The following is a 24,184-nucleotide window of genomic DNA, read 5'->3' as shown; positions in this document are numbered from 1 at the left end:
CCGCAGGGTGGGTGAGGCGGGGTAGATACCTCTGACGGGGTGAGACCGAGGTAACAGTGGAGACAAGCTGTGAACAAGGTGATCTGGTCAATGAGGGAAGGGGAGCGATTAGAGAGCGAGAACAGAAGAAAGTAGGATTTATGAAATGCAAAGCATCTGATTTTATAGCTTTCTTATTTTTAATTTTTTGAGGGTTTTGGACATTATTAGCAAGCCCAGCATTTTAAGATAAGATAAGATATCTTTATTCATCACGTGTACATCGAAACACACAGTGAAATGCCTCTTTTTGTGTAGAGTGTTCTGGGGGCAGCCCGCAAGTGTCGCCACGCTTCCATCGCCAACATAGCGTGCCCACTACTTCCTAACCTGTATGTTTTTTTTGGAATGTGAGAGGAAACCGGAGCACCCGGAGGAAACCCATGCAGACACCCCTAATTGCCCTGGAAAAAGTAATGGCGTAAACACTGCAGTCCTTCTGGTGAAAGTGCTCCCACAGTGCTGTTGGGGAGGGAGTTCCAGGATTTAGTCCCAGTGGTGTAAGGACCACCAACATATTTCCAAGTCCAGATGGTGTTCCACTTGAAGGGAACTGCACGTGGTGGCAATCCCATGTGCAGGTGGTAGCGGCTGTGAGCTTCAGAATCAGATTTATTATCACTGTTTTATATGACGTGAAATTTGTTGTTTCGTGGTAGCAGTACAGTGCAAAGACATAAAAACTATAAATTACAAAATAAATAAATAGTGCAAAAAAAAAGAACAATGAGGTAGTGTTCATGGACTATTCAGATATCTGATGGTGGAGGGGAAAAGCTGTTTCTGAATCATTGGGTTTGGGTCTTCAGGCTCCTGTACCTCCTCCCCGATAGTAGTAATGAGAAGAGGGCATGTCCCGGGTGGTGAGGGTCCTTAGTGATGGATGCCACCATCTTGAGGCACCACCTGTTAAAGATGTCCTCGATGGTGGGGATGGTTGTGCCCGTGATGGAGCTGGCTGATTCTACAACCCTCTGCAGCCTCTTGCGATCCTGTGCATTGGAGCCTCTGTACCAGGCGGTGATGCAACCAGTCAGAATGCTCTCCACCATAAATCTATAGAAATTTGCAAGAGTCTTTGGTGACATACCAAACCTCCTCAAACTCCTAATGAGGTAGAGCCGCTGGCGTGCCTTCTTCATGTTTGCATCAATGTGTTGGGCCGAGGACAGACCCTCGGAGATGTTGACACCCAGGAACTTGAAGCTGCTCACCCTTTCCACCGCTGACCCCTCAATGAGGACCAGTGTGTGTTCTCCCAAAATCACCCTTCCTGAAGTCCACAATCAATTCCTCGGTCTTGCTGACGTTGAGTGCGAGGTTGTTGTTGCGACACCACTCAACCAGCCGATCTACCTCACTCCTGTACACCTCCTCGTCACCATCGGAGATTTTACCAATAACAGCGATGTCATCTGCAAATTTATAAATGGCGTTTGAGCTGTGCTTAGCCACACAGTCATGAGTGTAGAGAGAGTGGAGCAGTTAGCTTGGGAGGTGCTGTCGTACTAGCCAGTGCCGGTGGTGGAGGGAGTGAATGCTTAGAGCGGTTGATGGACTGCTTTGTCCTAGATGCCATCAAGTACCTTGAGGCTTGTTGAAGCACTTGTCCAGAAGTATGGAAGGTCATCACACTCCTGACTTGTGGCTTGTAGATGGTGGAAGGGTTGTGTGGTGTCTGGAGCTGTGTTACTCACTGCAAGGTTCTCAGCTTCTAACCTACTTGTGTGGCCACGGTATGAATGTGTCTGGTCCAGATGAGTTTCTGGTCAGTGATATTGATCGTTGGGAACTCGCTGAAGTAATGATGTTGGGTGTCAATTCAGTGTCAAGTGTTTGACTCTCTCCTGTTGGAGATGGAGTGGGATTTGACTCGATTGGGATTGTTAGTCCAGTTATCACTAGTGCAGTCACTTAATCGCCACACCTCTGCAAATCACATACCTCTTGCTCATGTGAGATGTACAGTACTTGTGGAAGGTTCTTGCCTTGATTCCCATCTCCATAAAATTAACTTAAGTTTTGCCAAGGCTCCGTGATGCTAGGGTCAAATGATGCCTTGATGTCAGGGCAGTCACTCTCGTATCACCTGTGGAAGTCAGCTCTTGGTGGTCCTATCATCGGGGCCATGGACAGAAATTGATGAATTGGTTTATTATTTGTCACATGTACCGACGTACAGTGAAAAACTTGTTTGCGTGCTGTCCATACGGATAATTTCCTTACAACAGTGCATTGGGGTAGTACAAGGAAAAATAATGACAGAATGAAGAATAAAGTGTTAGTTACAGAGAAAGTGCAGTGCAGGCAGACAATAAGGTGCAAGGTCATAACGAGGTAGATTGTGAGTTCAAGAGTCCATTTTATCGTACTAGGGCGCCTTTCAATAGTCTTATAACAGTGGGATAGAAGCTGTCCTTGAGCCTGGTGGTACGTGCTTTCAGGCTTTTGTATCTTCTATCCGATGGGAAGAGAGAGAAGAGAGAATGTCCGGGGTGGGAGGGGTCTTTGATTATGCTGGCTGCTTTACCGAGGCAGCGAGAAGCGTAGACAGAGTCCATGGAGGGGAGGCTGGTTTCCCTGATGTGCTGAGCTGTGTCCACAACTCTCTGCAGTTTCTTGCGGTCCTGGGCAGAGCAGTTGCCGTACCAAGCCGTGATGCATCCGGATAGAATTGTCCCCAACGGCAGGAAGTCAGGACAATTAGGTTTCTCTCTTGTGTTGGCCCTCTCTGTCCCACAGCCAAGTCCTTCAGGACTTAGATGAAAAACACGATGATACTGGAGGAACTCAGCAGGCCAGGCAGCATCCGTGGAGAAAAGCAGGTGGTTAATGTTTCGGGTCAGGACCCTTCTTCAAGTCTGAAGATAGAAAAAGGGACCTGACCTGAAACGTTGACCGCCTGTTTTTCTCCGCAGGTGCTGCCTGGCCTGCTGAGTTCCTCCAGCGTCATTGTGTTTTTCATCTAGATTCCAGCATCTGCAGTCTTTTGTTTCTCCTTCAGGACTTAGGCAGGTGAGTGGGTGATGGTGCTACCAGGCCACTCTTGGTGATGGACAGTAAGGTTTCCCTACCTAGATGCTCTGTTCTCAGTGCTGCTTCCAAGTGGTGTTCAACATGGAGAAGTAATTGAGTGAAAGACTAGGTCAGTGGAATTCAGGAACTTTGCCCTCGTTCCATTCTGATGCCAAGATGACACTGAGGCCACAGTTAATGCTCAGAGGACCCAGGAGCACTCAGGCCCAGCGTAAAAGTCTGTACCGCCACCTCTAATGGAGGGGTCTGTGACGTTGGCTGGAGGATCTTCTGATCATTTTTGGGTGCGTTGGAAGACCAGTAGCTGGGCCAAGAGATGAGTGCCACTCAGCGATGGGAATGTCCTTGTGATGAATCCACCACAATATATCAGTGGACAGTGTCAGATTCCTCACCCCCAGCTCCTGTCCTCACACACCCCTGTGGCAGCCTTTCCACTTTTTATTGAATGCCCCATCACAATTAGAACCAGCTCTTTAAACTGGCACAATTGGATGGGGATTTAAACTGTTGCCACGCAACGGGCTGCATCCTAGCAACCTGTCTGCAGATCTCACTGCAATGGTTAGGGAGAGGTGTTTATTTGGCGTGGGTGGGTTTTAAAAGATCTTAGCTCAGTAGCTGTCACACGTAACTCTGCGCACTCTGTCAGTTCAGGATAAAATAATTGAGCAGTGAGATTGTGAATAAGTGTTAAGCCTGGGAGAGGAGGCAGGTTGTAACCCAGTCTAGTACATGGGGCATGGTCTGTAGTGAAGGTTTAATTCTGACATTCACCAAGTCTTTGGTTTGTGGGATGTTTAAAGGCCATTTTCAGATTCCCAGCCCAGCATTCTGTCCCGTCCTGGTTCAACTCCTCCCCACTGCAGCCCCTCACCCTCCTGATCCTCACCTTCCCTCCCCTCTCCCTCCCTCCCCCACCCTCACCCACCACCCTCACCCTCATCCTCACCTTCCCTCCCCTCTCCCTCCCTCCCCCAATCTCCTTTCCGCACCCTCCCCTCACCCTCTGCTCCTCCCCTTCCATCCCCACATCTACTCCTCCCCTCTCCCTCACCCTCCCTCCCCCCCACTCCCTCCCTCACCTCTCCACACCAACCCTCGTCCTCCACCACAACTCTCACCCTCCCCTCGCCCTCATCCTCCCTCCCTTCACCCCACAGCCTCCAGCCTGCTCAGTAACCATAGGGGGCTTGGCGAGGGTGTGGCGAGGTGCAGTGAGCAGGGCAGACTTTACCCCCAGAGAAGGCAACACCTGGGCAGTGGTAACCGGACAGGTCCTTAAAGTTACAGAAGAGGTTTGATGTAGGAGGGATGTTTTCCACCAACTGGGAACCCCAGACCAACGGTCACCACTGTTACTAATCGTCCAGTGAGCAGTTAAGGGGAATTATTTTCACCCAGAAGAGGTTAGAATGGGGAAATTATTCCCACCCACAGGGAAGTGGAGGCACTTAGTGCACCTGCATCAAGGAGAATCTGGTTAAATACACCAGGGAGAAGGGGCGAGGGTATTTTAATGTGAAGTAAGACCAGGGGATCTTTCAATGGGTCATATCTCCACCAACATTAGTGACAAAACCAGCAACTTCTGTCAAATCCTTCACTGAACAAGTTGTTCTTTTTTTCGAGCAAGAATTACCAGCTATTTTTGAAACCGCTGATAGCATATTTTGTCTTAATTTCTCTGTGTGGGTGAGAAAGGGAACTGCGTCTCATCAGTTCCCTGCAAAATAACCCTGCAACTTAGTCCCAGTAAACTGGGAGGGGATGATGCAGACACGTGGTTGGATGCCAGAGCTGTTTGCTTTGCTGAAGCTTACCCTGGAGGCCAAGATCAGAGGGGTGATCCTCCTGGGAGCTGTATGCTCTGAGTTATTTTTTCCAGCTATGGAATGAGAAGGAATCCAGTGTTATACTGTAAAATCCTAAATACCAAGGGGGAAACATGTTTCTCATTTGTACATGCTGCTGCTTTATAAACAGAGCACCATTCCTACAAAAGTCACATAGCATAGACACAGACCATTCATCCTGTTCAACCCCTCTCATATTCAGTAAGGAAGTGGACGTATCCTGGAGAAGGAAGGACTCAACAGGCTAGGGGTGAGCCACTGACTGGAAAGCTTCTTCGGAGAGGCAGCAGACCTTCAAAGGTTCAATGGTATCCTTTGGAATGGTCTCATCTGAAGCTCAGTGATGATAAACACCAGAGGACGTGCTTTTAAGGTTAGAAGGTGGATGTTTAAAGGCAACGTGAGGGGTGAGTTTTTTACACAGAGAGGGGAAGCTACCTGGAATGGGTAGTAGTGGAAGCAGGCAGTTTGGTGGAGCTTAGGAGGCTTTTAGAAAGACACACGAATATGAAGGGAATGGAGGGAAATGGATGGTACACAGGAGGAGGACATTTAGTGTAAATTGGCATCGATTGGCACGACATTGTGGGCTGTATGGCCTGTCCAGTTGTATCTCCCGAGACACTCCAGTGCAGCACTGAGGAACACCATACCAGTGGAGGGAGAGGCTAAAGGTATCACGGCATTGCTTCAAAGAAGAGCAGGTGAGCTTCCACTGGATTCCCCTGAGGAGGAATTCCTTCAGCCAGAGGTTGGTGAATCTGTGGAATTCGTTGCCACAGAGGGCTGTGGAGGCCAAGTCATTGGGTGTATTTAAGGCAGAGGTTGATAGGTTCCTGATTGGTTAAGGAGTTAAGGGTTACGGGGAGAAGGCAGGAGAATGGGGTTGGAAAAAAAGTCATCCGTGATTGAATGCAGGAACAGACTCAATGGGCCAAATGGCCTAATCCTGCTCCTATATCTTACAGTCTTTCCTATTCCAACTAAAAATCAGACCGTTCTGTCCCTGTGGGTCTCAACCCGAAACATCGACTGTCCATTTCCCTCCACGGATGCCGCCTGACCTGCTGAGGTCCTCCGGCAGTTTGCGTTTTGTTTCTCGCTCCAGACTGCAGCATCTGCAGTCTCCCATGTCTCCAGCTGTTTATCTTTGTGGGATCTTGCTGTGCACACATCGGCCACAGCCGCCTTGCGTGTGACTGCGGCAGAAATATTCCTTTGGCTGCGGACCTCTAGAGGACATCCCGAGGTCACGGAAAGCGCAACGGGGACGCGATAACCGGCGTGCACTCTCCTAAGAATCCATCTGTAAGCCTGTCTCCCAACCCTGTCCTGGGCTCAGCACATAGATGCGATCACAAGGAAGGCTCGCCAGCGTCTTTACTTTCTTAGAAGCTTAAGGACATTCACTGAACCCTCCAACAAACTTCCACAGATGTACTGTTGAAAGTATCCTGACCGGCTGCATCACGGTCTGGTACCCAATTCAAATGCACAGGAACACAAGAAGCTACAGAGAGTAGTGGACTCTGCCCAATTTTTTTTTAATATAAATGTTTAACTAAAAGCACTACAAAAAGGACAACCAATGTCAATACACTACAACCAATACCGAAGAGAAGAAACAAACTTAGCAGCTACATAACTACAGTAAAATAATGCTAAACAAACACCTGCTAACGCAACACGCAACACTTCAGAGAAGAATCGCATTTTCACCGTCCACGACACACACGATCCCCTGAGGGGCCCACCGAGCGCGGAACTCAACCAGGGTGCTGCCTCTCCAAGGACACCCATGCGCGGACTCTGCCCAATACATCACAGGCACATCCCACCCCGCCATCGGTGGTATCTACAGGAGGCGCTGCCTAAAGAAGGCAACATCCATCGTCACTCCGCACCATCCGGGCCATGCCATCTTCTAACAGCTCCCATCGGGCAGGAGGTACAGAAGCCTGAAGTCCCACCCCACCAGGTTCAGGAACAGCTACTTCCCTTCAACCATTCGGTTCTTGAACCGACCGGCACAACGCTAATCACTACCTCAGTATAGCAACACTATGACCACTTTGTACTACAATGGACTTTTTTTGTGTTCTTTCTTGCATAATCTGTATCTATGTTTTTCTGATGACTGTTGTGTTTTTGATGCTGTGTGCCTGTGATGCTGCTGCAAGTAAGTTTTTCATTGCACCTGTGCACACATGGACTTGTGCAGATGGCAGTAAACTTGACTTTGACTTCAGTGTAGCCTGGTTACCTGCCTGCCTGTTAATCCTCACCCCCTCCATCTTTCTTGTTCTCCTGTTTCAGGGGCTTATCCTTCAGCAGCTGGGTCGCTACAGTCTGGCCGAGAAGATCCTCCGCGACGCCGTGCAAGTCAACTCCACCGCGCACGAGGTGTGGAACAACCTGGGGGAGGTGCTTCAAGCCCAGGGCAGCGACGACGCAGCCACCGAGTGTTTCCTCACCGCGCTGGAGCTGGAGGCCAGCAGCCCCATCGTGCCTTTCACCGTCCTCCCCAGGGTGCTCTGAGGCAGAGCGCCGAGTCTGAGAGGGTTCCCTCGTGGTCCCAAAGAACCAGGGCAGTCTGTGGGAATGCCACTCACTGAACTCCTACAGTCTCTCCCTCAGGTCAGCTGTGTCATTGTGCTGCTGTGTTTCCCTATGAGCCGAAGCACCCTATGGATCGACTTATTCAACGCCTCCCTCCTATCAAACCCTTGCCATTTCTAAATCTTCCACATCTCACCCACACCCCTTTCCCTCCAACCCTGCCAAAACTGGGGTCCAAGGAAAAGCAGGAATCCTGCCTTCCAGCACATCATTCCCAGCTCCAGTCATCGGGAAGTTGCTGCACTTAAATTAAGGGCAGTTTTGTCAATAAAAGCTCCCCATGCCACCTTATTACAGTTCCCCCGTGCTGTAGGTGCACCCCAATTTACACATTTGTTAAATTGTTTCCAATAGGTCTCTGCTGAGTTTTGCACCCACACCATAAACCAAAATGAACCTTGGAAAGAAGTCAGTCTCTGCATATGGGTCATATAAAGATATATATGTATTTATGTACAGTAGTGTATGTATATTCTATTTGTATATTAGATGTTTATTCATGAAGAGATGGCCAGTAGCTGATGTAACTCCAAATTACTGAACTCTATGTGTAGAACTATGCACCCCATTGTGGACTGGTTTTTGCACCTTGTGTCAGAATACTGCCTTTTCACCTTTGAACCAACTATGGGACCAACTAGTGCACAGCTACTAATGAATGAAGCAATAGAGTTCTGATCTTTAAAGCCCCTCGCAGATTAATTGTCAATTACTTCTCATACAATTAACTGTAAACTGAGAGACGCATCCTTAGCTAATTCAGTACAGTGGATATTTGATGGGGTGTCCCCAGGATTGTGACTTATCACTTGCTGGGAGCTTATCATTTCCTGGGAACCTACACAATCCTATATTACTACAGTGACAACACTTCTAACAAACATCACCAAGCTTGGAATGCCTCGGGATATCCTGAATGCCTCAATAAAACACCTCACTTTCTTCTGCCTCTCCTCTGTTTGCCTCTCTCTCATATACTGCAGGTTAACTAGACAGCAGGCACTGTGGCAAGCTGTTCTAAATGTTGTCCCTCAGCATCTGGAGAAAGAGCAAGTGGTTTTTGATCCTTTTGTCTGATCTAAAGCAGGGTAACTTCACCAACTCCCAAGCCGATCAGCCCAGCCAAGTGGCTGTGTGAACTCGGCACAGACTCTGGCCTGGCACTTGCTTCTTGCCTGATGTGTGTGAGTCCAAGGTAGCGCGTCCTGCAGAGCGCCAGACACAATCAGCCTTTATACATATCACAGGCTCTGTTTATGTGGATGACCACTGCTATGTTGGGCTGTGCAGGGGCAGGGTGCAGGTTTAATCCCCAGCTCAGCTGAAGTTGGAAGGAAACTCTGAACCCATCTCCTGCTCTTTCCAGAGGAGTTGCCCAGATCTCAGGGTCACCGTGGGGTTGCCGATGGAACCAGAGAAGGTCCTGGCCCTCTTCTTCCAAGGGCTGGCTTTGGCCACACCATCTGAAGTGACGTGTAAGTCCGTGTTCACAGCAGGCTCACACTCCCACAGACCTCCATCAATGCTGCAACCCACACTCCAGGGATCATCCGGTAAACCCTGCCGCATTCCCAGCAGACACTGCAGCAGATTCCGAGGAATTCCCAATGGGAGTCATGGTGTGATCTGGGTATCACCAGGTAAACTGAGCAAACCCTAATCCTGCCTCCCCAAGCCCTGTAGGCACACACGCCCACAAATGCCCAATAACCACAGCATTGTTCCCAGAAACATGGGGCAGCTCGGAGTGCCGTCTCTTCCCACTGAGCCTGGTTGTACAGGTGGGGAGGGAGTTACACCGGGGAGGGAACAAACGTTCTGTGAGGGCGTCGTCAACCTTGCACCCTCTTTCATTGTACGGATTATCCCCCTGTGTAGACTTACCCCTTACCCCCAGCCCCATCACCCTGAGCCCCCAGCCCCATCACCCCTCACCTCCAGCCCCATCACCCCTCATCCCCAGCCCCATCACCCCTCACCCCCAGCCCCATCACCCCTCACCTCCAGCCCCATCACCCCTTACCCCCAGCCCCATCACCCCGAGCCCCATCAGCCCTCACCCCCAGCCCCATCACCTCACACACCGAGCCCCATCACCTCTCACCCCCAGCCCCCCAGCCCCATCACCCCTCACCTCCAGCCCCATCACCCCTCACCCCCAGCCCCATCACCCCTCACCTCCAGCCCCATCACCACTCGTCCCCAGCCCCATCACCCCTTCACCCTGTTCCATCAACCCCAGCCTCACCCCCAGCCCCATCACCCCTCACCCTATCCCATCACCCCCAGCCCCATCTCACCCCCAGCCCCATCACCCCTCACCCTATCCCATCACCCCCAGCCCCATCTCACCCCCAGCCCCATCACCCCTCACCTCCAGCCCCATCACCTCTCACCCCGACCCCATCACCCCTCACCCCAGCCCCCCAGCCCTCTCACCCCCAGCCCCCCAGCCCCATCACCCCTCACCCCCAGCCCCATCACCTCACACACCGAGCCCCATCACCTCTCACCCCCAGCCCCATCACCCCTCACCCCCAGCCCCATCACCACTCATCCCGCCCCATCACCCCTCACCCCCAGCCCCATCACCCCTCACCCCCAGCCCCATCACCCCTCACCCCGACCCCATCAACCCCAGCCTCACCCCGTCCCATCACCCCTCACCCCCAGCCCCATCACCCCTCACCCCCAGCCCCATCACCCCTTCACCCTGTCCCATCAACCCCAGCCTCACCCCCAGCCCCATCACCCCTCACCCTATCCCATCACCCCTCACCTCCAGCCCCATCACCTCTCACCCCGACCCCATCACCCCTCACCCCCAGCCCCCCAGCCCTATCACCCCTCACCCCCAGCCCCATCACCCCTCACCCCCAGCCCCCCAGCCCTATCACCCCTCACCCCCAGCCCCATCACCCACCTCCAGCCTCATCACCCCTCACCCCCAGCCCCCCAGCCCTATCACCCCTCACTCCCAGCCCCATCGGCCTTCACCCCCAGCCCACCCCTCACCTCCAGCTCCATCACCCCTCACCCCGAGCCCCATCACCCCTCAACTCATCCCAAATTCATCACCCCAAACCCCTCATCCTGAACCCATCACCCCTCACCCCAGACCTCACCACTGTGAATTCATCTCTCACTGCAAACTCATCGCCCTGAACCCAACCTTATCCTGAACCCCAATCCTCACCTACCCCTTCATCCTGAACCTCTCGCCCTGATCCTCACCTTCACCCCTCACCCCTCCCTAAGCTAACCCCTTACCTCACCCCAAACCCCAGCCTCACCACTCACCTCTCCTCAAATCCCAGCCTCACCCCTCACCCTGAACCCCAGCCTCACCCCTCACCTCACCCTAAACCTCAACCTTACCCTGAACCCCTCACCTCTCCCCAAACCCCAGCCTCACCCTTAACCCCTCACCCCAAACCCCAGCCTCACCCCTCACCTCTCCCCAAACCTCACTCCTCAGAGATGTTCTCCCCATGTCTACCCTGTGCCTTCACCCCCACCTCCAACCACCCCCTTACCTCTCACCACTCTCCCATCTGTGCCCTGCCCCCAGCCTGTGTTTACCACCCACTCCCACTGCCCCATCAGTTCCTCACGGCCCTTGGCAGACCTGCTCTCTGTGACTGTAGCCTTGGGGTTCACCCCCTGCCCTACCCCAGTGTGTGTCAATTCAAAAGAAATAACGTACTTAAGCATTGGAACATTAAAGGGGTAGAGTAAGAGAGCCTCGAGCAAGCCACTGTAGAAGTGAGGTCCACTCTTGGGGCAGCACAGAGTGAGCAGTCTATCAATGGACTCTGCTCTGCTGGATCAAGAGGGCATTAAAGACCAACATTAGATACTGGTTTTGAAAGCATTAGGGCACTTGCACGTTTGGGTGCACACACACACACACACACACACACACACACACACACACCACATGCACACACCACATGCACATACGCACATGCACACACACACACCTTGCACAAACGGTCCTGTTCAAAATTTCCTTTGAATGTAATGATTATTTATTATTTCTGGATGAGCTAATCATGTTACTGACCAGGCATCTGAAAACCAGTGTGCCACAGAATGTACGATGTTTGATTTTTATAGGAATCAAACTGACAGGCTTGTCAGGTGCCACTCCCTGAGCTGTGCTGGAGAACGTACGAGACGTTTGATCAGTATTCAGGCATTGTATCCAGTGAATCCTTCCAGAAACCCAACCTGGGTGCAGTGTGATTATGTCTGGAACCAAGGCCATCTTGCAGTCACTGGGTACAGCTGCACAATCCAAGTAAGGGTTAAGGAAAGCCAACGTTAATCCAGGCAAAGGTCTTCACACACAGAGACTGATCACCCTTTGCAACTGTAAACCACTGCACTACCCATTGAAACGTCCTTACAGGAGATGTAAGGATCACTCTGACCAGACTTTGCAGCCCTTTCCTCTCGATGGGTAGACTCTACTGCCTGATCGAGTCTGACCTCACAGCTCAGGACAGCCCCAACTTTAATCCTCAGTCTGTGCTGGTTCAGGGACGGAGGTGGAGAGGAATGGGGAAAATACAGTTCACCTTTTACCACCCCCCCCCCCCCCCCCCCCGCAGAGACCACCTCCTCCTGACCCCTCCCCCATGGAAAATTCACCCAGTTTGCCATTGAAACAGGTTGGAGGCTGGTACAATGACCGACACGGTAGAACGGCCATTGCTGCGTGCAAGCTAGTGCACAGGGAGCAGTCACCTGTATGGAGACGACCGGCCTCGGTCACCCCCTACCCTGTCTCCAGCCATATCTAACAGCTCCGGGAGAAGAGGGAAGGAGCAAGGATATTAATCACTGATCAGGTTTAGACGAGAGAGGAAAGTGTAGAACTGGATCCTCCTTTCAAAAGGAGGCGCATCAAAAATTAAAACTGTGTAAAAAAATATCTGTTGTTGTTTCTAATTAGTCTGTGTTAATGGGTTAATCTCAAAGTGACTTCAACTGTGTGTTGTATCACTGCCCTAACAGTGAGCATCATGTACATTCGTCACGGCTGGAGTCAGCCATCTCAAATCGTTGATGTAAAAAGATATTGTTAATTAGATGTCTCTTGTCCCACTGTGTGATAGTTACCTGTTCCCACAGACCGATATTTATTCATATTAAATTTATTTTCGGTGGATGTTGTGCTTGTTCCTTTCTGCTAATCCAGTTTCACCAAGCGGACTTCCCTCGGGTTTTTTTCCATTCTGGGAACTTTAGACGTGAAAACCAGAAGATTCCCAAGTTGGAATCCTCATCTCTGCCTTGAATAACTCAGAGCTGAAAGGTGTCAGGGGCTGCGATCGGTCTTCCACTTACAACACTGGAGGCCATTTGGCCCACCAGGTCTGTGTCAGCTCCCAACAATCCCTCCCTTCTGGTTCCCCTCCTCGTCTCCTTCCCTTCATTCCATGGTCCACTGTCCTCTCCAATCAGATTCCACCTTCCTCAGCCCTTTGTCACGTCCACCTATCACCCAGCTTCTTACATCATCCCCCACTCTCCCCCACCTGCCTATCATCTGCCCCCTCACCCGGATCCACCAATCACCCGCCAGCTCTTGCTCCACCCCTCCCCCCCACCTTTTTATACTGGCTACCTCCCCTCTTTCCAGTCCTGATGAAGGGTCTCGACCCGAAACGTCAACTGTCCGTTTCCCTCCACAGATGCTGACTGACCAGCTGAGTTCCTCCAGTGTTTTGTGTGTTGCTCCAGATTTCCAGCATCGGCAGTCTCTCTTGTGTCTCCGTTCCCCCTCGTGGTCCTTTGACCGTTACAACAGGCACTTTACAGCGGCCAACTAACCTACCAACCCGCACATCCTTGGGAGGAAACTGGAGCACCCATGGGAAACCCACGCGGTCACAGGGAGAACGTGCAAACTCCACACAGACTGTGCCGGAGGTCAGGAGCGAACTTGGGTCTCCGGAGCTGGAAATACTAACCACTGTGCCAACCAACAGTGAGGAATTATCAACCCTTCTGCTCCCAATCCATGGGTTTCCCTCTCAGGTTGGGACTGGATGCAGCTGTGACACCTTCCCCAGAGAAAATCTGAGTAAATGAATTGTAAGATGTGCTTTAGTGTACTTCTTAAGTCAGGAGGTTTGAGCTCAAGTATCATTGCAGAAGTTCAAGCACAAAGTCTGGGTTGGCAGCTCTGAGAGAGTCCGGGGAGCCTGATCAGGTGATAAATTGAAGTCCTGTCTGGCCCCTACTGTGGACTTACAACATCATTTTGAGAAAAGCCAGGGGAGTTCCCACCGATAATTATTCCCATCGTCATCAAGACAGAAAATGCCAAAAATATTCAACGGGTCAGGCAGCATTCATAGAGGGAGAAACAGTGTTAATATTTCAGATTGATGACCTTGTATTAGAACTGAAACACTATCTCTGTGTGCTTCTCCACAGATGCTGCCTGACCTGCTGAGTATTTTCTGCTTTTGTTTCAGGTTTTTAGCATCCGTGGTTTAGTTTGCTTTTCGACTTTATCTGGGACTGTCCTCCACTCACTGCATTTCTCTGGAGAAATTACCTTGCCTGAGTGGGAAAGGTCACTCTGGCATCTGTTTCTTCTGCACTTTCTGTTTGTTGAGTCATGATGAAGGGTCATTGACCTGAAACGTTGACTTTGTTCCTCTCCCCACAGATGCTGCCTGACCTGCTGAGTCTTCCCAGCATTGCTTTGGATTTCCAGCCCCTGCAGTCATTAAATAGATAATCTGCTCATTATCCAATTGGTCTTTGTGGGAGCTTGCTGTGCACATTCAAGGTCCCTGCGTTACAGCAACGACTACACTTCAAACAAACCTGGTTGCAGAGCGCGTTGGAACAATAGAAATACAAGTTCAAGTTTATTGTCATAGGCCTACGTACCCAGGGTATAAATGCCATGAAAATTTAGCTTTTTGCAACAACAGCGCAGTACATGACAAACATGTTAACATTAGCTCAAATTAACATAAATTATACATAACTTGGGAGAATATTTATTTATACATAACTTGGCAAATGACTCTGTGACTAACTTACACAGCAAAGTAAACAAAATGAACATAACATTAGAGTGCAAGTTGAGAGAGAGGGTTTTATGTCAATTGATATAACATTCACCATTCCACCCATTTGATTTGATTTTCTCTATGACAAGTTGGCCTCCCTAAGCCACCAGTGCAAACTAATGAACAATTAGCTAGTTAATCATTGCATTATAAAAGCTCAGTACAGTGACAACGTCGCAGCAAGGGAGAAGTGATGATAAGGTAATTCCTTTGTCAATCAAGCTTGTTGGCTACTCTGCTGCAAGTGACAGCTCAATATTATGCAGCATCTTTGGACAGATAAATAGTTAACGCTTTTCTCTCTCCACAGATGCTGCCTGACCAGATCTGTTTTTATTTCAGATTTCCAGCATCTGCAGGTTTTTTTTGCCTTTCGAAGCCTGTTGATTTTATGCATGTAGTTTATGCCCTGACTTTCCACCAACCACTGTAAATTTATGGAGAAGTCACCCTGTTATAAATGGGAGTGGTCTCATTCCCCTGTTCTTTAAATAAATTGTCTTCTGTGCGAATGGACTCTGCAGTACATTATCAGGATTCAGGTACGTTTACCAGGATGCTGCCTGGATTAGAGGGCATGAGCTATAAGGAGAGGTTGGACAAACTTGGGTTGTTTTCTCTGGAGCGGTGGAAGCTGAGGGGAGACCTGACAGAAGTTTATAAGATTATGAGAGGCATAGATAGGGTAGACAGAATCTTTTTTCCCCAGGGTTGAAATGTCTAATACCAGAGGGCATGCATTTAAGGTGAGAGGGGGTAAGTTCAAAGGAGATATGCAGGGCCAATTTTTTTACACAGAGAGTGGTGGGTGCCTGGAATGTGCTGCCAGGGGTGGTGGTGGACGCAGATACGAAAGAGGAGTTTAAGAGGCTCTTAGATAGGCACATGAATGTGCTGAGAATGGAGGGATATGGATGCTGTGTAGGCAGAAGGGATTAGTTTAGTTAGGCGATTAATTACTAGTTTAATTAGTTCAGCACAACATTGTGGGCCGAAGGGCCTGTTCCTTTGCTGTACTGTTCTATGTTCTACGTCCATTATAATGTTTCCTGTGAGTCCCAACCAGTCTCCAACTCATTTATGAGTTTTACCCTGGTTTTAAAATAATTGGCACAAAATGAGCCAATAATTAGATAGTCACCAGTAAATCCAGGGGGAATTCAGGAGAAGTCGGTGCTGTTGATTGGAAGATTGAACGACGTACTTGATGGGAGACAGCCAGTCCTCTCATTCACAAGGGGAGTCTTTCACATCCTTCCAAGCAGACACAAGAGGCTGCAGGTGCTGGAATCTGGAGCAACACACAAGATGCTGGAGGAACTCAGCAGGTCAGGCAACATCTGTAGACAGATGAGCATGGGTATTGCATCACCTGGACAACAACACCAAAGAACTTCCCACTGCTCCACTTTCCAACAGTGACTTCATTTTTAAAGCAGTTGATTAGCACCATGGGAGACCTGAGGTCACGAATGGCGCTATAGAAATGCAGCTTTGTTTCATTGCTGCAACAATCGTACAGTGTAGGAGAAACCCTTCACCCGACATATCGGCCCAAGTATCAACCCAGCCACCCAGCCCTTCCTCTCCGATGCTGTGAATTAGTCATCTTCGCAGTTGCCCAGAATCTGGAGCTGATCTGAAGTACTCCACATAAAAGAGCAGCAGAAGATCACGAATAGCTTCCAAGGAGAACGTGGACGGATACAGGGATTAAAATTCCTGGGCTGTGGGATAAAGAACGGGGGGTGGGTAGAGCAATTCACAAACGCAGCATGACGATGGTGTGTTGAATGGCCATTGGAGGACAAGTTACACACTCAGTTCCATTCAGAATCTCTCGTTCTGACCTGTGAAGCAAGATAATTAGCTCAGCTCAGTGGACTCAAGGTTAGGTTTGAAGTGGCAACATTTCATCCTTATGGAAAGTGCACAATGATGCTGTCTGCAGGATTTGTCTGGCCTCGATTTCTCAATAATGAGATCTGGAAAGACGATCTCTTGCAGCAGGGTTGGCATGAAAAATCTTTCAACCTATTCTCCTGTCTGCCATTCACACCATGTGGGTGTCCAGAGTTAAAAAAATAAGAGCAGGAATAGACCATTTGGCTCATCGAGCCTGCTCCACCGTTCATCAAGATCCTCAAATGCCATTTTCCAGCATTATCCCCATGTCCCTCGATTCCCTCAACCAGAAGTCTATCCAACCTGTTTCAAGTGAACTCAATGACTGAGTGCCCACATCCCTCCACAGTGGAGAATCCCAAAGATTCGTCAAGCTCTGAGTGAAGAATTTTCTCCTCGCCTCAGTCCTCAACAGCTGGTTCTTTATTCTGAAACTGTGCCTTCCGGTCCCTGACACCTCAGCTGCAGAGAGTCGTGGACTCTGCCCAATACATCACGGGCACATCCCTCCCCACCATCGGTGGTATCTACAGGAGGCGCTGCCTCAAGAAGGCAGCATCCACCAAAGATCCCTACCATCCGGGCCATGCCATCTTCTCACAGCTCCCATCAGGCAGGAGGTACAGAAGGTCCCACACCACCAGGTTCAAGAACAGCTACTTCCCTTCAACCATTCAGTTCTTGAACCAGATGGCACAAACCTAATCACTACCTCAGCATAGCAACACTATGACCACTTTGCATTACATAGAAACATAGAAAACCCACAGCACAATACAGGCCCTTCAGCCCAGGTAGGGACAAGTTGTGCCAAACATGTCCCTACCTTAGAAATTACTAGGCTTACCCACAGCCCTCTATTTTTCTCAGCTCCATGTACCTATCCAAAAGTCTCTTAAAAGACCCTATCGCATCCGCCTCCACCACCGTCGCTGGCAGCCCATTCCACACACTCACCACTCTCTGAGTAAAAAACTTACCCCTGACATCTCCTCTGTACCTACTCCCCAACACCTTAAACCTGTGTCCTCTTGTGGCCACCATTTCATTACAATGGACTTTGCTTTTTTTTGTTCCAATTGTGTTCTTTCTTGTATAATTTATGTTTTTCATGTGAATGCTGCTTATCTGATGCTCTGTGCCTGTGATGCTGCTGCAAGCAAGTTTTTCATTGCGCCTGTGCACACATGGACTTGTGCACGTGACAATAAATTCAACTTTGTCTGTAACTAGCCTGTCAATCCCATTAAGAATGTTGTATGTTTCAGTAACACCTCCTCTCATTCTTCTAAACTCCAGAGAAGACCGTCCAGGTCAACTCCATCTCTCCTTATATTGGCAAAGCCACCATCACTGGGACTAGTCTGGTGGAGCTTTGCTGTGAATCCCTCTGCGGCAAGTATCTCTCTTGTTAGGTCAGGAGAACAAATCTGCACACAGTTCTCCAGGTGCAGCCTTACCAAGGCTCTACACTATTGGCATAGGGCTCCCTCACCCCTGTATTCAAATTCTCTTGTGATAAGGTTTTACACTTCACTTGCCCTCCTAATCAGCTTTACTGCACCAGTGTGTTGGTCTTCAGTGACTCATGTACAAGCACACCAGGTCCCTTTGAACATCAACACTTTGAACATCTCACCATTTAACAAATACCTACACACCAGGGGCAACTTACAGCGGCCAATTAACCCAGCAACCCGCACGTCTTTATGACGTGGGAGGAATCCAGAGCACCCGGGGGGGAACCCATGCGGATTGAGCCCGGGTCTCTGGCGCTGTGAGGCAGCGGTCTACCTGCTGTGCCACTGTGCCGCCCCTATCCCTCAACTGTTGCTGTCCTGTTGAAGGTGGACAAGTTTTAAACCACCTGCCTCTTATGTAGCTCAGTGCTAAGTTTTGTGTGATAACAGTTCCATGACGCTTCCTGGGATGTTTTGCCACATTAAAGGCACTGTTAGGATTTTGGCTCTTGTTCATCCAGCTCAGGAGGGTTAGTGAATCGGTTACGCTCCCCCATGACCCTGCTGCCCTTTCTCCTTCAAGGTTGTGTCGGCAGAGAAAACTTGGTATTGGTATTTGCTTGTCTTGCATACCAATCGTACAGGTCAATTCATTACACAGTGCAGTTACATTGAGTTAGTACAGAGTGCATTGATGTAGTACAGGTAAAAACAATAACAGTACAGAGTAAAGTGTCACAGCTACAGAGAAAGTGCAGTGCAATAAGGTGCAAGGTCACAACAAGGTAGATCATGAGGTCAGAGTCCATCTCATTGTATAAGGGAACCATTCAATAGTCTTATCACAGTGGGGTAGAAGCTGTCCTTAAGTCTGGTGGTACGTGCCCTCAGGCTCCTGTATCTTCTACCCGATGGAAGAGGAGAGAAGAGAGAATGACCTGGGTGGGTGGGGTCTTTGATTATGCTGGCTGCTACACCAAGACAACGAGAGGTAAAGACAGAGTCCAAGGAGGGGAGGCTGGTGTCCGTGATGCGCTGGGCTGTGTCCACAACTCTCTGCAGTTTCTTGCGGTCCTGGGCAGAGCAGTTGCCGTACCAAGCCGTGATACATCCAGATAGGATGCTTTCTATGGTGCATCGGTAAAAGTTGGTGAGAGTCAAAGGGGACAAACCGAATTTCTTTAGCCTCCTGAGGAAGTAGAGGTGCTGGTGAGCTTTCTTGGCTATGCCATCTACGTGATTTGACCAGGACAGGCTGTTGGTGATGTTCACTCCCAGGAACCTGAAGCTCTCAACCCCCTCGACCTCAGCACCACTGACGTAGACAGGTGCGTGTACACCGCTCCACTCTCTCCTGTCATGCTCCAGGCAATGCACCAGGCGAACGTTCCAGCCCATTTCCAAGGAAGCAACCTTGTCACATCCTGCACACAAGGAATGCAAACGGACAATGATTTAGCTTTTGCATTGGCTCATATTTTTGTTTTCGCCATGGCAACACTCAACTCTGCGATTTTAACAAATTAAAAATAGCACATCTTCCTAGTCAGTCGGCATTCAATTATATTATGGCAATCAGATTAAGCCATTGACCTGATGTTTATGTTTTAGTTTTAGATTTTAAGTCAGTGAAGGAATAAAAAAACACAATTCAATCCCCATTTGAAAATAACGCACTAATCCTGATATTTGTTTCAAAGCCACATCACCACTGCTCTGTGTTGAGGTCTTTAGTTCTGGTGATACCAGGGGACTGGGTATTCATGTTCTGGGGTGGGGGGGGTGGGTAATGAAACATACAGGGGTCAGGGTCCTCAGTTGTGTTGAAGTCCCCATTGCTCAAAGGCCAGAGTCATACAACACAGGCCCTTCAGCCCACCTCATCCATGCCAGCTCTCTACCACCTATCTGTATTAATCCCATTCACCAGCACTGTTGACTTCAGGGTGGTGAAGAAGGTCTTTGGCAAGCTGCCCTTTGGCCCAACCAGTCCATGCCGACGACGGTGCCCACCCAGCTAGTCCCAATTTCCTGCGTTCGGCCCATATCCCTCCAAGCCCCACCGCTCCATGTGCCTGTCCAAGTGACACTATTTCACCTGCCTCAACCACTTCCTCTGGCAGCTCGTTCCATAGACTCACCACCCTCTGCGTGAAAAAGTTACCCCTCAGGCCACTTTTAAATCTTTCCCCTCTCACCCTAAACCTATGCCCCCTAGTTTTGGACTCCCCAACCCTGGGAAAAAAGACTGTTACCGTCCACCTTCTCGCCCCGCATTCTCCTACGTTCCAAGTGTGGAACGCACTGCCGGCAGAGGTTGTGGGGGCAGATACATTAGGGACATTTAAGAGACTCTTAGATAGACACATGAATGATAGAAAAATGGAGGGCTATGTGGGAGGGAAGGGTTAGATAGACCTTAGAGCAGGGTAAAATGTCGGCACAACATCGTGGGCCAAAGGGCCTGTACTGTGCTGTAGTGTTCTATGTTCAATGCTCTATGAATAAAGATCTAGCCCGGCCAACCTCTCCCTATAACTCAGGCCCTCAACTCCTGGCAACATCCTCGTAAATCCTTTCTGCACTCTTTCCAGTTTATAACAGGGTGACCAAAACTGTACACAGTACTCCAAGTGCAGCCTCACCAATGACTCCTATACTCAATGTGTAAAAATATATTTGCCTCACACATCTCCTTTAAACTTTCCCCCTCTCGTGTTAAAGCTGTGACCTCTAGTGTTTGACATTTCCACCTTGGGGGAAAAGACTATCTACCTCTGACTGTGCCTCTCATAATTTTATAAACTTCTGTCAGCTCTCCCCTCAGCCTCTGATGCTCCAGAGAAAACAACCCAAGTTTGTCCAACTTCTCCTTATAGCACAAGCAAGACACTCATCGCTGAAGAAACTCAGCGGTCAGGCAGCATCTATGGAGGGAAATGGACAGATGACATTTCAGGTCGAGACCCTTCACCTGGACTGGTTTCAGTATAGCTCATACCCTCTACTCCAGGCAACACCCTGGTGAACCTCTTCTGCACCCTCCCCAAAGCCTCCACATCCTTCTTGTAATGGGGTGACCAGAACTGCACACGATACTCCAAATGCAGCCCAACCAAAGTTTTATACAGCTGCAACATGACTTCCTGACTTTTAAACTCAACACCCAGATGTGCTGGAATCTCCAGCATTACGCAGGGAATACCAGCTTCGCCAACTGGTGTGGGAACAGATGGAGGCAAGAATTCCATACACCTTCTTTACCACCTTATCCACATGTTGCCATTTTCAGGGAGCTGTGGACTTGGACCCCAAGATCTCTCTGTACATCAATGCTCCGAAGGGTCCCACCATTTACTGTGTGGTTTCCTCTTACTCCTGACCTCCCAAATTTGATGGAACCCGAACCAGATGAGGTCGTGGGGTGGGGGTGAGGGGGGAACCTGTGGGTAAACAGTGTGTGTGGGAGGGAGTGAGAAAGAGAGGGGGGGGAGGGAGAGGGGGAGAGAGAGAGGGGGGGAGAGGGAGAGAGAGCGGGGAGAGAGAGAGGGGGGGAGAGAGAGAGGGAGGGGGAGAGGGAGATAGAGCGGGGAGAGAGAGAGGGGGGAGAGAGGGAGGGGGGAGAGAGGGAGATGGAGAGAGGGGTGAGAAGGAGAGGGAGAGAGAGAGGGGAGAGGGAGAGAGAGGGGAGAGAGGAGAGACGGAGGGGGAAGAACGAGAGGGAGAGAGGGAGAGAGGGAGAGGGAGAGAGAGAAAGAGAGAGAGAGGGAGAAAGTGTGTGTTCTGGTCGAGAGGCATTTAGGAACCATCCCACAGGACCCACCTTCTTCTCCTTCTGCAGGGGGTCCAGGACATCCCGTGCGGGTCACGGCCTGACTGGATTATGATCAAAGGTGTTCTTCGGGAAAAAGTGATCTACAAGGAGTAAGACATGTGCAGGGTCCAAACCGAAGGGAATGTTCCAAGTCAACCAGCCCCTGAGCTACACTTTACATGGATGGTCTTGGTGTACAGGTAACTGAAGAAGGAAGGAGCAGGTTTAACTGATGCCCTTTACAGGAAATTAGGCAGCTCACACTCCCCGTCTCAGGTGATGTGACCCCAAAGTACTGAAGGACCCATCGCTTCAGGGATAGCAAGCCTTCACCGATCCCAGGTAACAGGTGAGGTGGGTTACATGAATTGTAGAGCCTCGATGGCCAGCGTAGACATGGTGGGCCGAAGGGCCTGTTTCCGTGCTGTATGACTCTACGTCTCTATGACCATGAAGTAATGGATTGGCCCTGACAGAAAGAAGCTTACATGAAATTCTAGGCTGGGAATACATTACAAAAGCAGGCACCCAGCATGAGGTTTGGAGACAGAACTTTCTGGAACTCTGAAGAGATTGCATAACGTGCAGAGAGCCAGAGGTCAGGTAGAAGAAGCCAGTTTTGAACAAAGAGCCAGGGTTTGATCTGTGACTGAATAATTTAGACAAAGGCCGGGAGTGAGGAGATGTTCGATAGCCACCTGGAGCTTGGTCTAATCTTACTGCAAATGACAAGGGGATTCCAGCAACTCTGTTAATTAAATCATGAACCCGTTCTATCTCTTTGCCATAAGCCTCAGGCAGGACTCTAAATGTTTAATCTGTTTTGCATATGATCTTATTTAACTAATGCACTTGGCCTTTGTTAAGGGAATCTGACCCAGGTTTACAGTATCCAAGGGGCGGTTGGCTGGAGAGAGAGACTTTCGGTGACACTGCAGCCTCTGTCCTAGAATTTTAATGCAGGACAACAGATTTCTCAATGGGACCCCCATGACATGTAACCTAACATAATACATCGTGACTTGTTCAAGATCAGCTGAGGAAGACGACAGATCCAGAGACTCGGGTTCGATCCTGACCTCGGGCGCTGTCTGTGTGGGGTATGCATGTTCTCCCTGTGGCCCTGTGGGTTTCCCCCAGGTGCTCCGGTTTCCCCCCACGACCCGAAGGTGTGCAGGTTGGTGGGTTGATTGGTCACTGTAAATTGCCCCCAGTGTGTGGGTGAGGGGTGATTAAGATTAGTGTGAGTGGTTGATGGTCGGCATGGACTCGATGGGCCAAATTGCTGTACCTCTCTGAGACTCTATGACAAATTGACAATTAGGAGAACTTCTAAGGCAGGAAGGGGGGAGCTATCCCCTTGAGCCAACTCTGCCAGCTAGAGACAGGGACATGGACCCAACAGCTGGAGACAGGGACATGGGCCAAACAGCTAGAGACAGGGACATGGACCCAACAGCTGGAGACGGGGACATGGATCCAACAGCTGGAGACAGGGACATGGGCCAAACAGCTGGAGACAGGGACATAGATCCAACAGCTGGAGACAGGGACATGGACCCAACAGCTGGAGACAGGGACATGGATCCAACAGCTGGAGACAGGGACATGGACCCAACAGCTGGAGACGGGGACATGGATCCGACAGCTGGAGACAGGGACATGGACCCGACAGCTGGAGACGGGGACATGGATCCAACAGCTGGAGACGGGGACATGGACCCAACAGCTGGAGACAGGGACATGGACCCAACAGCTGGAGACAGGGACATGGGCCAAACAGCTGGGGACAGGGACATGGACCCAACAGCTGGAAACAGGGACATGGATCCAACAGCTGGAGACAGGGACATGGGCCAAACAGCTGGGGACAGGACCTCCAGGAGAGAGTGAGGAGACTCAGGACACAACAGGCTAAAGCTGGAGGAGCGCAGAGTTCTCAGAATCCCAGGAGGAGTTTGAAGCAGTTTTCGAAGCGTAAAGTGCCAGTTGTTTAAAATATAGTTTCCTTGAGACTAATTATGTTGGACAATTTCAACGGCAGCCCAATATTATATGGTAACAGTGATGGGTTTCTTTCCTGAGTTTGGGTGTCACCCATGTAATGAAGGGTTTAGTTACAGTTAAGACTTCCGTGTGGGTTGTAATTACCATAGGAAAGAGAGGGAATGTACTGGTGTACTGAGAACCATTTCAAAACACACTGACTCTCGGTCTTACTTACAATATAACAACAAACTCTGTGAAATCTCCTGGGAGAGCCAAGAAGATAATAGGCCAATGAGGGGAGATATTACTAGATAACATTCCTCTCCATTGCGTGAGCATCTTACAATCCATTTACTAACTCCACTT

The 24,184-nt window shown here is 49.9% G+C and overlaps 1 protein-coding gene across 2 annotated transcripts in view; it reads left to right on the top strand.

Annotated features, from left to right (window-relative positions):
* The window catches only part of ttc7b (tetratricopeptide repeat domain 7B), a 374,815-nt gene extending 364,826 nt beyond the window's left edge, over positions 1-9,989 (top strand). For both annotated transcript variants that reach the window (XM_052013468.1, XM_052013458.1), the window contains one exon: positions 7,248-9,989. In XM_052013468.1, coding sequence (XP_051869428.1) covers positions 7,248-7,469 — 222 coding nt within the window. In that variant the 3' untranslated portion in view covers positions 7,470-9,989. The remainder of the gene's footprint in view (positions 1-7,247) is intronic.
* The last annotated feature ends 14,195 nt before the right edge of the window (positions 9,990-24,184 follow it).

Source organism: Pristis pectinata, chromosome 1 (genome assembly GCF_009764475.1).
Source record: "Pristis pectinata isolate sPriPec2 chromosome 1, sPriPec2.1.pri, whole genome shotgun sequence".
In the NCBI taxonomy this organism is placed as follows: domain Eukaryota; kingdom Metazoa; phylum Chordata; class Chondrichthyes; order Rhinopristiformes; family Pristidae; genus Pristis; species Pristis pectinata.
The sequence above is the reverse complement of the archived record's forward strand: the minus strand, read 5'-3'. Positions and strand labels throughout refer to the sequence as shown.